The following is a 13,499-nucleotide window of genomic DNA, read 5'->3' as shown; positions in this document are numbered from 1 at the left end:
AAAAAATACTTGAGACGTATACTTTATGGTGTTCGACCGAAGTTAAAATCCAGGGGCTTTCCACCTTTTTTGGCAAGTTGAATAAGATGCCTGCATACATTTATGTGATAAATAAATAAGTTGCTGCAGCGATGTAATTATGTTTCTTCTACTTAAATGCAGTAATGCCCTGGATTTAGTGAAGAATTGTTGCAGTCTCCTGAAACTTATCTCAAGATATAATACAAAGTTTGAGTTTATTTTCAGTTTGGGCAACTAATCGTCTAATCCTGCACCCGGCTGGGTGTGCCACCACTTCAAAATTCTACATGGGAAAGGAATGTGATGCACGCTCACAGTCGAAGTAAAGCGATTTTCGTGATAGAGAGAGATTAAATATGACCGTAGATAAGAAGGGTGAAGGCAGTCTTTAATCAAATATAAGATGCAAGAACCCATCAGAAAGGTAGGCGTCAGCCACCAAGCCATCCGGCGCCTTTCCATCGCGCAAGAGATTACAGCAGCGCCCACAATAAGAAAATGTCCTTTGGATTTCGATCATCTCAATCTCCCCAAGTTTGTCGTCGAACTCGAGCGCCCAATCATACTATCAGTGGTTGTTTCATTACAAACTGTGCAGTTCGCACGGCAAATCATCTGCTCAGGTTTTCGACGAAAGTCCCAAAACGTTCTCCTACCTTGAGCATTGTTCTCGGCACTCGAGCCACTTTTTTCTGATTCAACTTCTACATAATTCACTTCTGCCTCGTAAGACCTTAAATATCATAAACGTAGATAATAAAGTTTAACTATCTAAAATACCCATGAAAATTCAAGTAGATGAATAATTCTCATTAGAGATTATTAAATTAAACAATATTTCCGTTTATCATCTTCTCCTGGGAAAAGGCTGGGAAAAATTATTGTATTCTGTCCCTTTTGACCATAAGATCTTGAAAAGTTCTAGCACTTCATACATGCCAGAGTATTTGCTCAATGTTGGCTAGCTTAATGTACAACAGATTCCGTAAAGAACTAATTTCATTGAAGGGAAAAAAAACAACCAAAAACTTTTATACTAGAGTTAATAGTTGACTACTCCCTCCGTTCCAAAACTGTATATTACCCTTACAAAACCTTGGCAATTAATTTAGCACTCATGTTGATCTTGAAACTGGTGATAGAATATAAAAGGACAACATGAGAAAAGTTTTTACCAACAGAGCAAAGTCACAGAAATGGACTTCCAGATCTGTTGTCGGGTTTTGGTTTTGGTTTTGTAAGCACAAGCATGAATAAACGTCTCATCACCATGATCCCCACGTGTCTAAATAGACTAAATGAGGAAAACTTAAAATTGACTCAGGCTGCTCTTTCTCAGCAAATCGAATAAAAAAGCCAATAGATTTTATACCTGTGCTGAAGAAACATAATCATATCTCTTAGGTCCCATCCACCAATACTTTTCGCTCTCTGTTATGACATCCCCATAGAAACCATACCTAAGAAACCACCACAAAATTTATTTGAGGACTGTGCACAGTGAGTATTTTGGTCCACAATTCTTGCTGCAGGAATATAAAACAGGGGCATTAATCAAGACAAACAAATTCACTAATTATTAGTCGAGTCGGTGATAATTCAACAAGAACTAGAGGAATATCGAATTTACTGAATATCATAAAAAAAATATTATGGTGCATTTTACTATTGCAGGTATGCGTTATCTAGAGTAGACTGGCAGCTTTTCATTTCAAGAGGGTAACGAAATGCTTTAACAATGGCCAGAAAATCTAGGCTTCAAGACAATTTTGTGAATCTCAGAATGCACCATGAATGCCAAATAACGCTAACATTGCAACGGCAAAAAAGTTTGACATCTCATTCCACATCACAGCAGAATTGATGATGAATAAAACAGGGCTATTCATGTCAAGATAAATAAGAGTTTATGAAAAACTGCCAAGGGACGTGGGAAATACAAAGACGAACAAGATATCATATTCATTTGAAATACAAGAACGAATGCCAACCAAAGAGTTTGATTACTAGACAAAAGTACATTGTAGAACTAACATGAAAGTAATTTTATATTCTAAAGAGTGGTTAAAAGTTGCATCTTCATGTCCACTAAATGCCAAGAAAAATTTAATATACAACGGGACAGGATTAGTCTATTATTTGGTATGAAACTTCAATGCAAAATGCTAAGACAAGAACTGGATATACAATAGATAAACAAAATTGCAAGTGTGACTAATAGAAGACTTAAAAATACCCAGCAAAAGAAGCTGCATATCGTACACAGGATTCATCATTTGATGCATTTGTCACTTTCCATCTATCAACTTGAGCTATATCAATGTGCACCCGTTTCCAGCCAACTTCATTTTATGCAGCAAACAGATTATCATATTAAGCACTAATTGCAGGCATTCATTAATTAAAAGACTTCAGACCCGTGCTAATGTTGGTGAAAACCCAGTGAATGACTATCGATACCATAGCTCAACATGCAATGACTAAATTAATTTAGCTTATTTCCAGAACTCAGGCAAACATAAGTAATGAAAAACATCAACTTACAGTTCGAGTTAATTCCATGACACTGAGATCTTTTCAGAATAAGATATCAAGTTCACACCTAGCCAAAAAATGTTCAGCTCATGTTCTCTACTCATCCATAATCTATTGGGGATACAGAGATCTAATCACCATTTTCAGACACAATTTGACTCCATATCACACAAGACTAGGTTAAGATGATGCTCTATATTCAAACAAAAGTTCATATCCTAAAGAAAGTTAATGTTAATAAGCTTTCAAAAAATTCTATTGATAAATATAGGCTTTTGAACTCTGCTAATCGAAATTTCAAAGAGTTCCATTGTGACCCAAAGAATAGCCTTTTGAAATCTGCTAATCCAAATCTCATTACAAATGTAAGAGCATGAAATATCTTTATCAGCATATCGGTAAGACAAACTGGGAGCTTGATCTATAAATAATAACACCAGCATTTCACAACATTGTGTTGTGATTTGGACATTGTTGACTCGGGATAAATTTGCGCAGGCCAAAATTAAGTGGCATGGGATAAACCCGCATGCGTCAAATCAAAGCATTCGGCTAAAACAAGATTAGGCAGACTGAAATAATATGGTAAAAAGACGAGCCTAAGAACAAAATAATAATAATAACAGAAATAACAAAACAAAAATTCCAACTTAATCTAAGAAAAGTTTCACCAGAATCAACGTCATGATCAAATAATTACTGCCAGCGAAAGGCTATTAATTGAAAGAAGATGAAAATAGGGAGTTGCTTACATTATGCACAGGTTCAACCAATTTCGAGGACAGCCCATCTGAATTAAGGGTGAGAACCACCTCCCCAACATAATCCAAGAAAAGCATATTGTTCTCAAGATAGAATCTTTACCGGCATCATTAAACAGTTCATTCGGATGAGGATTTTCATCCAAGGAAACATTTTCATTTCGATCCATTAATAATTTGATGAAAATTCCGAATCTCGGAGTCCGATTTCCAATATTATCTCAATCAAATCTACGGAAATAAGTATGAATCTAAGGAAAGAATGAGTTCGTCCCAATTGACAGCTTGACTGCGTCATCTGCTGTAATAAACCAAATCATCCGAATTTTCCCATGAGTTTGGTTCAATCGTTTAATTTGAATTAACCAAATTAATGCTCACCCCTAGCAAAGATGGTTAACAATAATATAATAAAAATAATATCTTTTTCAGTATTAGTATATTGCTATAGAAGATTCAAGATTACAACATCCTCCTTTATAATCCAATTCTATGACTCAAAATCAATTAAAATAATATATTTGTAAATGAAAAAAAAAATCATAAATATTCATATGAAAAATCAACTTAATATAGAACTACATATCAATTTTGATTCCATTATTTAATTTTGCCTCGAATTTAATAAAATTTTCAAATAAATATATTAATATTTGTATTTATTTTGGGGTGATTGACAAACAAATTTATTTTTATCAAAAAATGCTACTTTTTAAACAACCGGTCGGTCGCCCCCAATGCATACATGGTGGGATCACTAAAAGGCGGCCACATTTCGCCAATCGCTCGACCTGTTAGATACTCGTTTTCTTGCAGAATCTCCGTTCAATCGGCTGACGGAAATCCTTCCCAAACCTCTCCCTTTGTAATCAAGGCACGAGTGAGAGGCCTCTCCGCCTCTGCAATTAAAGCATCTAAAATGGTGAAAGCCATCAGGGTTCATGAGTTGGGTGGGCCGGAGGTAACCCCTTTGTTTATTTGTTTTTTTCCTCTTTGGCTTGCTTCAAAATTTCATTAGCTTATCTTTTGTCGTATTTGGGATTTATGTTTTATACTATGTGACAATTGGTTTCTTGGCTTTTGTGGAAGAGAGCTGTTGGAACAATTTATCCTTGTCGAGGGGGGAGAAAGGCTGATGTAGTGTAACTTAGAGCTAAACTGAGAATTTTTCGGGTCATCAGCGGGCGATCTCCCGCAAGAATATCGTCCCGCTTGGTTCTTAAAGCTAGTTATGTTGTGTGGTTTGGAATTTGTGGGTTGAACTTGAATAAGCAACATTGAAATCAAATTAGTGTGTTTCTCGGTTCCCGTTTTCGACTAGAAGGGCCCGATTTTGTTATTTAAAAAGGGTTGCTTGTGTGGTAAAATGGATACCGATCTTTGATAGTATTGATGTGAAATAGATTTATAATTTACTACAATTTACTGCTGTTAATATTGGATGATAGGTCCTCAAATGGGAAGACGTGGAAATAGGTGAACCAAAGGATGGAGAAATTAAAGTGAAAAATAAGGCCATTGGAGTTAACTTCATCGATGTTTATTTTCGAAAAGGGGTTTACAAGGCTTCAGCACTGCCCTTCACCCCAGGTCCAATTCATTCTCCCATCTTTACTTCAGTTGGCTGATACGAATATATATTTTTTGTTAGAATTGGTTTGATGGGAAAATTAATCACTACGGTTTGTTTTAGTTGATGAAATGACATTTCGACCCCTTATTTGTCAAGACACTCTCTAATTGTTAACATAATCAGTGGTTTTAGGTTTTTGTTCCTATTTGAAACAACTAAGCTTGCCCATGTTTTCATTTTGTTTTCATAGAAGAACACACATTAGCAAGACAGATTATCATTTATTATGATAACTCACTTCCCAAATATGGAGTCATGGACTTTAAGCGCCAAGTTATCTAAATGTTTGATGACAGGTATGGAAGGTGTTGGCATCGTGACCGCTGTTGGACCTGGACTCACTGGTAGAAAGGTTGGAGATCTTGTTGCTTATGCTGGTAATCCAATGGGTTCTTATGCAGAGGAACAAATTCTTCCCGCAGACAAAGTGGTTCCGGTGCCTCCTTCTATTGATCCTGCCACTGCAGCTTCCATCATGCTCAAGGGAATGACGGCTCAGTTTCTTGTACGACGATGCTTCAAAGTAAGTCGTTCTATAGATTATCATTGCCAAAGCTTTTAGTATTTTATCTGGTTTTTAGGCAAGAAGTGCTTGCTGAATTTTTTTTATGGTGTTTTTGAATTAATAGATTTGATTATGCATTTGAAATCGTTTTTTGAGCATCGAATGGTTTCAAGTTTTTGAGAAGTATATAGATTTATTTGTTTAATATATAAAGATTTAAATTCTTGTTTTGCACTCCATTGAGACATCTGTACATCTCAAATGATGGGATAAAATTATAATTGCTTAAAAAACAAGGAATTCGTATCACAATCCTATAAGTCCTTGCTTTGTAGATCTGTTTATACCTAATGCTCCTCACGTTTCTTTACAGGTTGAACTGGGACACACGGTCCTCATTCATGCAGCTGCTGGTGGAGTGGGGTCTCTGTTGTGCCAATGGGCAAATGCCTGTGGCGCTACAGTAATTGGAGCTGTCTCAACCAAAGAGAAGGCTGCTCAAGCAAAAGAAGACGGGTGTCACCATACGATAGTTTACAAGGATGAAGATTTTGTTACCCGTGTCCAAGAGATTACATCTGGGAAGGGAGTTGAGGTTGTCTATGATTCTGTTGGAAAAGACACTTTCGAGGTAAATGGTGTGCTCTCTCAATGGTAGTCTGTAGATTGAAATATTAGAGCAACTGATATAGAAATGTGTGCTTGTAGAACTTTGTTTGAGTCACAGCTGATAAAAGTGACAGATTTAATATGCCTTTCACTTGTGATCAACTGGAGTATGATCCATGGGCTTGGCTAAGTCTTGGCCTATTGCCTATTTGCATGGTGTCAGAGCTCTCTTTTTCTTTGTTTTCCCCTTTCAAGACTAATCAAACAAAAAGGTTTACACTAACAATCCAGGCATTCAAAATATTTACAATTCTTCTTGATATGATCACACACCTCTGACCTCTCCAATGTTAACCCTCATTTCTTCAACTGAATTCTGGATTCATTTTTCAAGGTCATGGTTATTTATGGGCAAATGTGAATTCATGCCCGTGGAACTTGGAAGATGAATGGATCTTGTTTACCTGGGGTTTTGACCATGCACCATGAAATTGGTTTGGGTCGTCTCCCCTTGCAGTTTTCCTCTAGCGTAGACTTCTTTTTGAAATCAGGACACAAAATTTCCATGGAGTAGGTTGATCAAGGTTAAATTCCTGTCTTCATGTTTTTGACATCTGTAGCATTACACGCTATCATCAATTGGTCATGGTTTACCAGAATCTGAAACACAACTAAAAAGTTTCGTTTTTAAAAGCCTGTGCTACTGCAGCACTGACCGTACCTACTAAATCACATTGGAACTAATTTTCCCCAGTTTGGTTGTGTGATATAATCAGGGCTCGTTGGCATGCTTGAAATTGGCCGGATACATGGTGAGCTTCGGACAGGCATCAGGCGCCCCAGATCCAGTGCCTTTGTCGGCTCTTGCAGCTAAATCTCTTTTCTTGACAAGGCCTACACTGATGCACTACAATGTTACCCGAGACCAACTGCTCGAAGCTGCTGGAGAACTCTTTGCCAACGTTGTATCAGGCGTACTACGTGTTCGTGGAAATCATACATACCCTTTATCCCAGGCAGCACAAGCACATTCTGATCTCGAGAGCCGGAAAACTATGGGATCGGTCGTGCTTATACCCGATGGATGTTAATTGGACATTGATCCAGTCACGAGCATTGTATAACTTTCTCGTGTTTACTTTAATACTGCTTGGTACCTGATATTTGGATCTATAACTGAATATCATGAATGTTATTTAGCCTTGTGCTTTTGGGCAGTGAAATAAAAATCATTGTTTGTATCTAATTTTCTAGTCTATTTATCAGTAATTGGTTATGCATCATCTGGTACATTTGAACATGATGATGCATATTAGATATAAAAAAGTGTACCATTTATTTCATTTGAATTTAAAAGCATTTTTTTTTTATTGTGTCAACTACATGTATGATGATCAAGTTAGAAAATTTTTAGAATAACAAAAATATTAACTTTTTCATGTTGGATATTGTACAAGTATATAGCTAGCACATGCGCTTATTGTGTTGCAATTTGCAGAATGAATGTTCAAACTGGATCGGTCGAACTGACTCCAAAATATCCCCCACTTTGGGTGATTGAACTGGCAGATAGGTTTGGATTTCAAATCTCTGGGGATCATGGGCCCACGCACGACTACTTCGAGAGGGACATCTTCACGGGCCTAGGCCTACTCATGGACCCATTCAGAAGGTTCTATGATTACATTGAGGTGCTCAACAGCCACTGGGCCTCATAAGGGCTGTAGCAAGTCCATCTTCTATGTATACCAGTGGCTTGCGACCGATGATCCAGAAAATTGGCAAACTGGGCCTGCGTGAAGTTGAAGTACTCCATTGAGTGATTTTGATGTTCGCGTCGCTGCCTAAATTTTATTATCCAGATTATTATTAAATACCTAAAATGTCCTCTAATTAATTTGTCTTTACTAGCGGATCGTGGACCCATGATCCGAATCTAACCCTAAAATCTCCTGATTCTTATTTAGCGTCTCCGCATCCCATCGGCGATCTAAACCCTTCTTCTCTATTTGTGCGATGGACACCATTCAATCCAATTACATGGATTCACCGCCGCAGTCACTGCTCGAATCCCAGCTTCAATCGCCTTATACGGACGAAAATTTATCTAATCAACCCGAAACCCTAGCAAAAGCTCACGATTCGTCGATTGTGATTCCTGATAACGGACGTCCTGGGGTCCACGGGGGTTCTCCGAAATCGAGTCTGCCGAAACAGTTGCTGTCAGGAAACGGCCTGACGAACACAAACAGCGGCACCGACAAGGAATTTTCCGGTGGCGAGGAGGAGACCACCAGCCGGAGGAAGAGGAGGTCGCGGTGGGACCCCCCTCCGAGCGAGTCGAGCAACGATGTTACTGCGAATGACGGAGGCGGTGATGGAAATACCGGGACTGGAGGGAGGAAGCGGAGATCCAGGTGGGCAGATGATGAACCGAAGCCCGTGATTCAGTTGCCTGATTTTATGAAAGATTTCACTGGGGGCATCGAGTTCGATCCTGAAGTTCAGGCTTTGAATAGTAGGTTACTTGAAATCAGTCGTAAATTGCAATCTGGTATGCTTTTGGACGATACACCCGAGGGCGCTAGGTCACCCTCGCCTGAGCCTGTTTACGATAACTTGGGTATTAGGATTAACACGAGAGAGTATCGAGCCCGTGAGAAATTGAACAGGGAGAGGCAAGAAATTATATCACAGATTCTTAAGAAGAATCCTGCCTTTAAGCCGCCTGCGGATTATAGGCCTCCAAAGCTTTATAAGAAGCTCTATATTCCGATGAAGGAGTACCCTGGTTACAATTTTATTGGACTGATTATTGGTCCGAGAGGAAACACCCAGAAGAGGATGGAAAGAGAGACAGGAGCAAAGATTGTTATTAGGGGTAAAGGCTCTATAAAGGAGGGTAGGCTGCAACAGAAGAGGGATTTGAAACCTGATCCTTCAGAGAATGAAGATTTGCACGTGTTGGTGGAGGCTGACACTCAGGAGTCACTTGATGCTGCTGCTGGTATGGTCGAGAAGCTCTTGCAGCCTGTTGATGAGGTTCTTAATGAGCACAAGAGACAGCAACTCAGGGAGCTTGCGGCCCTGAATGGCACCATAAGAGATGAAGAATTTTGTAGGCTGTGTGGTGAGCCTGGGCACCGCCAATATGCATGTCCTTCTCGAACCTCAACTTTTAAGAGCGATGTACTCTGTAAGATATGCGGTGATGGTGGGCATCCTACAATAGATTGTCCAGTGAAGAATACCACAGGCAAGAAAATGGATGATGAGTATCAGAACTTCTTGGCAGAATTGGGAGGAACCGTTCCAGAGTCTGCAATCAAGCAAAGCTCCACGATGCTCGCCTTACCTGGTAGTTCGGGAGCCAATCCGCCTTGGGCAGGTGGTACAAACACTTCCAGTAACACCACACAAGCTGGTTTGGGAGCTAATATAATCAAGCCAAAGGAATATGATGAAACAAATCTATACATTGGGTACTTGCCGCCCACTTTTGATGATGATGGTTTGATAAATTTATTCTCTCCTTTTGGTGAAATTGTTATGGCTAAGGTTATTAAAGACCGGGACTCTGGTCTGAGTAAAGGCTATGGATTTGTTAAGTATGCTGATGTCCAGCAGGCTAATAATGCCATTGCAAGCATGAATGGTCACAGATTAGATGGGAGGACTATTGCTGTGAGAGTAGCTGGCAAACCACCTCAGCCAACAGTGCCTCCAGGACCTCCAATTTCATCAGTACCCCCTTACCCTGCACCTAGTCATCCTGGTGGTACCTACCCATCCCAGCAATACAATGTCGGTGGTCCAATTCCTGGTGTGCCACCTGGGAGCTATCCTGGGGCACAAGTTTCGTGGGGTCCACCCGGACCTCCTCTTTATGCTTCCTATCCTCATTATCCTCCTCCACCTCCAGGATCAGCTGTGTATCATCCTGTTCCAGGGCAACCCTCTCCTCAGTTCGGAATGCAATATCCTCCACCGCCAATGCCACCAGCTGCTTCTAGTGCCCCAGTACAGACTATTTCATCTGGTGATACCCAACAAAGTTATTCATCTGCTGGTGAGACACATCAAAGTTATCCGCCCGGAATGCAACCACAGAGCAATGCTCCTGTTCATTCTGCCCCAACCTTTATATATGGCCATTCCATGGCTTCAATGCCACCAAATGCTCATGCTACATACCCAGCACCTCCTTATAGCTATTCGGCTTATTATGGGGCTGTCCCCCCTCCCCCTCCTCCAGCTGCCCCTCAGTTGAACGTGGATCCCTCCCTTAGCTTGAGTAATGTCCCTTGGGCCTCAAATCCTCCAGCACCACCCCCTCCATCTGCCCCTGAGAAAAGTAACTACAATAAGGATGCTGAATTTGAGAATTTCATGGCGGAAATGAAATGATCATGGAATTCAATGAAGAGTGAAGACCTCTTTCCAAATCAGAGGTAAGCACTGCATAAATTTTTCCGTGTTGGAACAATGTACCTTCTGTTCTTATTGCCACAATATCTGATTGATTTGTGTTTTTTCACAAGCTTGCCAGCCAATTATGGGAAAAGGTTATATCAGGTAGTGATAGCTCATTAGATAGCCAGCTGAAATGAAAATGTTTAGCGTTGTCCTGTTGTTTACGAATCAATCTATGGCATATGCGTTGAACTAGGGTAATTTTGCCTTGTACTAATTATTAACAAGTAACAACGATAAAAAATGCTATAGCTATATGATTAAGGCTGCCAGTAAAATGGAAGTTGTGAACTTAGACTTGCACTTAGTGAACGGTTATGTTTTGACACCCGAGTGTACAGTTGTAGATAAATTGAAATCAAGCGTTCTTGTCACATTGCCTGTGAACCTACAAGCCTTCGTTCCTTTTTTTTTCAACACTAGTTTTATTGATTGAATTCATTTGTGTGAGCATACAAATCCAAAATCCTGCTTGCAAAGGGGAGTCATGCCTGGCCAGTAGATGGCCATGGTCATTCATTAATGCTCAGCCAATTGTGAAATGATGTCTTACTAGCATTTTTGGTTCTAAGAAAACGATAAAACCAAATAAAATTTATACATGGATAATTGTTGCTTGTCCTCATGTGAAATGTTTTGAGTCTGTGCAGATAGCCTATTCTTAGTGATACAACTATCTGTGTTGCTCATGGGCATCTTCTCTACCATGTGTTGGGAGTCTTGGCCCCTCTGATATCGTATTTGTGTTTGATATAATTTTAACATGTCTACGTTTTTTCTTTTTCAAGTAGGTTTAGTGATTATTTAATGAATTATAAGCTCATTTTTTTGTCATTATGCAATATTTTGACAGGCCGTTTGTTGGAGCACTTCTCATCCTGATTTCTTATCTCTTGCCATGATTTACTTGTTGGAAGTTTGGGACTCACATAACCTTGATGTAATGTTAACATTTGCAGAAAGTTGTAAGAGGTTCAGTTCAGCCATCTGGTGGACAACTGATTCACAAATTCTTCTGTTGGTTGTGCCTTTTGTAGGACTATTCTGTCTGTGGACGCTTTTATCTGCTTTATACTATCTGTCTTTTAAAATTCAATCTATATTACATGTTTGAACGCTTCAATTTCTGGTTGCTGACCTTTTGTGTCAGTCTATCTCACTATTACCCATTGCATCATGCCCACTTTATTAGACATGCTTCTGTGAGTTTTCATGCCTTCTGTTCCTTGTTATTATGACTGCTCCTAGTGGTTGTAGCTACTGACACACTTGAAAGCAGGCTGATGCTTACCTCTTCTCATCTAAGCGCACTGAGCAAATCTTGTATTATATGTTCCCAGGTGGTACGTGTAATATCTGACAAGTTCTTATCAACCGCCTTTTGATTTCATCTTTAACTCTCTGATCTCTTCTCCTATTCGTGTGAGGCAGGTGCTATGATTGTGCTGATGTAATATTTGAGTATTCGGTTTAGCTTCACTTGGAACGTTTTTGCCTCTTGACAGTAGCCTGTGTTTTTCCCCTTTATGATGGGAGTGCAGGTGTGGATCTGTTTTAGTTGTTTTTTGGTTGATGGTTATGATCGACTGATTGACTGCAGGAGGAAGCTATGTGCTGCAAAATGAGATGGCAATAAATGGATATAGTTTCTCTGTAGGTGCTTGTTTTAGAGAATGTGGGTTTACACTCTAGTGTGATTATTTTCCATTCATTAGATACGTGCCAAAACACATCTAAGCAGAAGCTATAGAGTTAATATTTTGCTGTTCTCTGCTTGTGGGAGGTTTTTATGCCTTTTTCAAAGAGGGGACGCTTATGTGTTTGCAACTCAATTGGAAAATATTGCCATTCTAACTTTTGACTGGATATTACCAGATGAAATCGTTCCGATACTCCTGATGAGACCTTGGTCACTTCCTTTTTGAATAATTGCATAATGCTTACCATCGTCTTTCAGTTCCATGTGGTTGTCTCGACTTTACACACAGTTTGTACTTCTGTTTTTTGTGATTCATTCCACAGTATCGGGGACCGAAGAGTGTAGTCGAGAAGGGAAATGAGTTGAATGTTAACTGTCTTTTTTATCGTGTCCTAACACAGCTTTTTGGCCACACGTTGAAGCTATACATGTTGATGTGATGTTGATGGTTGATTTTTTCTTTGTTTACTCAAATAGTAAAACCTCTTTTTTTCATACAATTTAACGCACAGGTGCATTAAGGTACCTCCAATTTTTGTGTACCTTGATCCCCCTCCATTAAAATATGTCCCCCATTATTTCTGTCGTTGAATTTTTATGGCTTCCTGGTTCATGTCTGAAAATTGATAGCTATTGTCGTCTAGGGTTTTGTTAAGTACGTTGTTGTTAGGATTCCAAGTTAGAGCAGTGTTTTTTCCTCGACCAAAATACCAACTAGCTTTTCAGATTTTTCCTTGGAACTCCAAACATTTTGAGTACTTTTTAAAATTTTTTTTATTGTAACCGTCAGTATCCAATTTCATTGGTCTGTTCGTTATCTGATTGATCTTTGATGATTAGATAACAGGATGGAGATGTGTGAAAGTTGCTTCTGTACAGAAGGTTGGACAAGGTGTCGCACATATACCAGAAGTTTTATCCTACTGTACTTCATTCCAATCTTGGATTGTTGGTTTGAGTTGTTTTGTAATGATGATGAACGAACAAGAACAACCTAATCGAGTCAATGTTTAAATAAAATTTAGGGCAATGTTTTTTGATAACCAAAGGTTTCTTTCGAAGTTGAGAATCCACAAATTACTCCAAGGACCTGGGGACAAGATGATAAAATTAGAGATTTTAGGTAACGAGGGAGACAGTCAAAAATATAATAATATTAGTACAGGCTCAATGCAGGTGTTGATATGGGGGATCTTGGCTTGGGGAAGCCTAGCTCGATTTTTCTGAGGTCGTTTATTTAAAGTTTTTTGTTGACTGGAGTAG

At 39.2% G+C, this 13,499-nt stretch overlaps 2 protein-coding genes and 1 long non-coding RNA gene across 4 annotated transcripts; 2 read left to right on the top strand and 1 right to left on the bottom strand.

Annotated features, from left to right (window-relative positions):
• Window positions 1-43: 43 nt before the first annotated feature.
• Window positions 44-3,682, bottom strand: LOC142533936 (uncharacterized). The gene is made up of 3 exons (XR_012816849.1): window positions 3,309-3,682; window positions 1,394-2,363; window positions 44-754 (listed from the first exon to the last, which is right to left on the bottom strand). It is a non-coding gene; the product is annotated as an uncharacterized LOC142533936 (long non-coding RNA).
• A 347-nt stretch (window positions 3,683-4,029) lies between these two features.
• On the top strand, window positions 4,030-7,310 carry LOC142533213 (uncharacterized). The gene is made up of 5 exons (XM_075639893.1): window positions 4,030-4,278; window positions 4,766-4,907; window positions 5,247-5,473; window positions 5,829-6,086; window positions 6,841-7,310. The coding sequence occupies exons 1-5, from the start codon at window positions 4,063-4,065 to the stop codon at window positions 7,153-7,155; spliced, it is 1,158 nt and encodes a 385-aa protein (XP_075496008.1). The 5' UTR covers window positions 4,030-4,062; the 3' UTR covers window positions 7,156-7,310.
• A 689-nt stretch (window positions 7,311-7,999) lies between these two features.
• LOC142532537 (splicing factor-like protein 1) lies at window positions 8,000-13,000 on the top strand. 2 transcript variants are annotated; one of them, XR_012816555.1, is made up of 2 exons: window positions 8,000-11,880; window positions 11,969-13,000. XR_012816555.1 is itself a non-coding variant. In XM_075638818.1 (2 exons), exon 1 carries the CDS (start codon window positions 8,081-8,083, stop codon window positions 10,469-10,471), a length of 2,391 nt encoding a protein of 796 aa, XP_075494933.1. In that variant the 5' UTR covers window positions 8,000-8,080; the 3' UTR covers window positions 10,472-10,515; window positions 11,391-13,000. The 2 variants fall into 2 exon arrangements, 1 of the variants encoding a protein (XP_075494933.1); XM_075638818.1 differs by having other exon boundaries at window positions 8,000-10,515; window positions 11,391-13,000.
• The last annotated feature ends 499 nt before the right edge of the window (window positions 13,001-13,499 follow it).

The sequence above is a fragment of the Primulina tabacum genome, chromosome 18 (assembly GCF_025594145.1).
Source record: "Primulina tabacum isolate GXHZ01 chromosome 18, ASM2559414v2, whole genome shotgun sequence".
Classification (NCBI taxonomy): Eukaryota; Viridiplantae; Streptophyta; class Magnoliopsida; order Lamiales; family Gesneriaceae; genus Primulina; species Primulina tabacum.
This window is presented reverse-complemented; position numbering and strand designations above follow the sequence as displayed.

Bases quoted from the DNA above. Each gene is read 5' to 3' on its own strand.
- LOC142533213 (XM_075639893.1), top strand. From the start codon at position 4,063: ATGGTGGGATCACTAAAAGGCGGCCACATTTCGCCAATCGCTCGACCT. The intron at 5,474-5,828 runs GTAAGTCGTTCT...GTTTCTTTACAG, and splicing joins TTGTACGACGATGCTTCAAA to GTTGAACTGGGACACACGGT. The intron at 6,087-6,840 runs GTAAATGGTGTG...TGATATAATCAG, and splicing joins TTGGAAAAGACACTTTCGAG to GGCTCGTTGGCATGCTTGAA.
- LOC142532537 (XM_075638818.1), top strand. From the start codon at position 8,081: ATGGACACCATTCAATCCAATTACATGGATTCACCGCCGCAGTCACTG.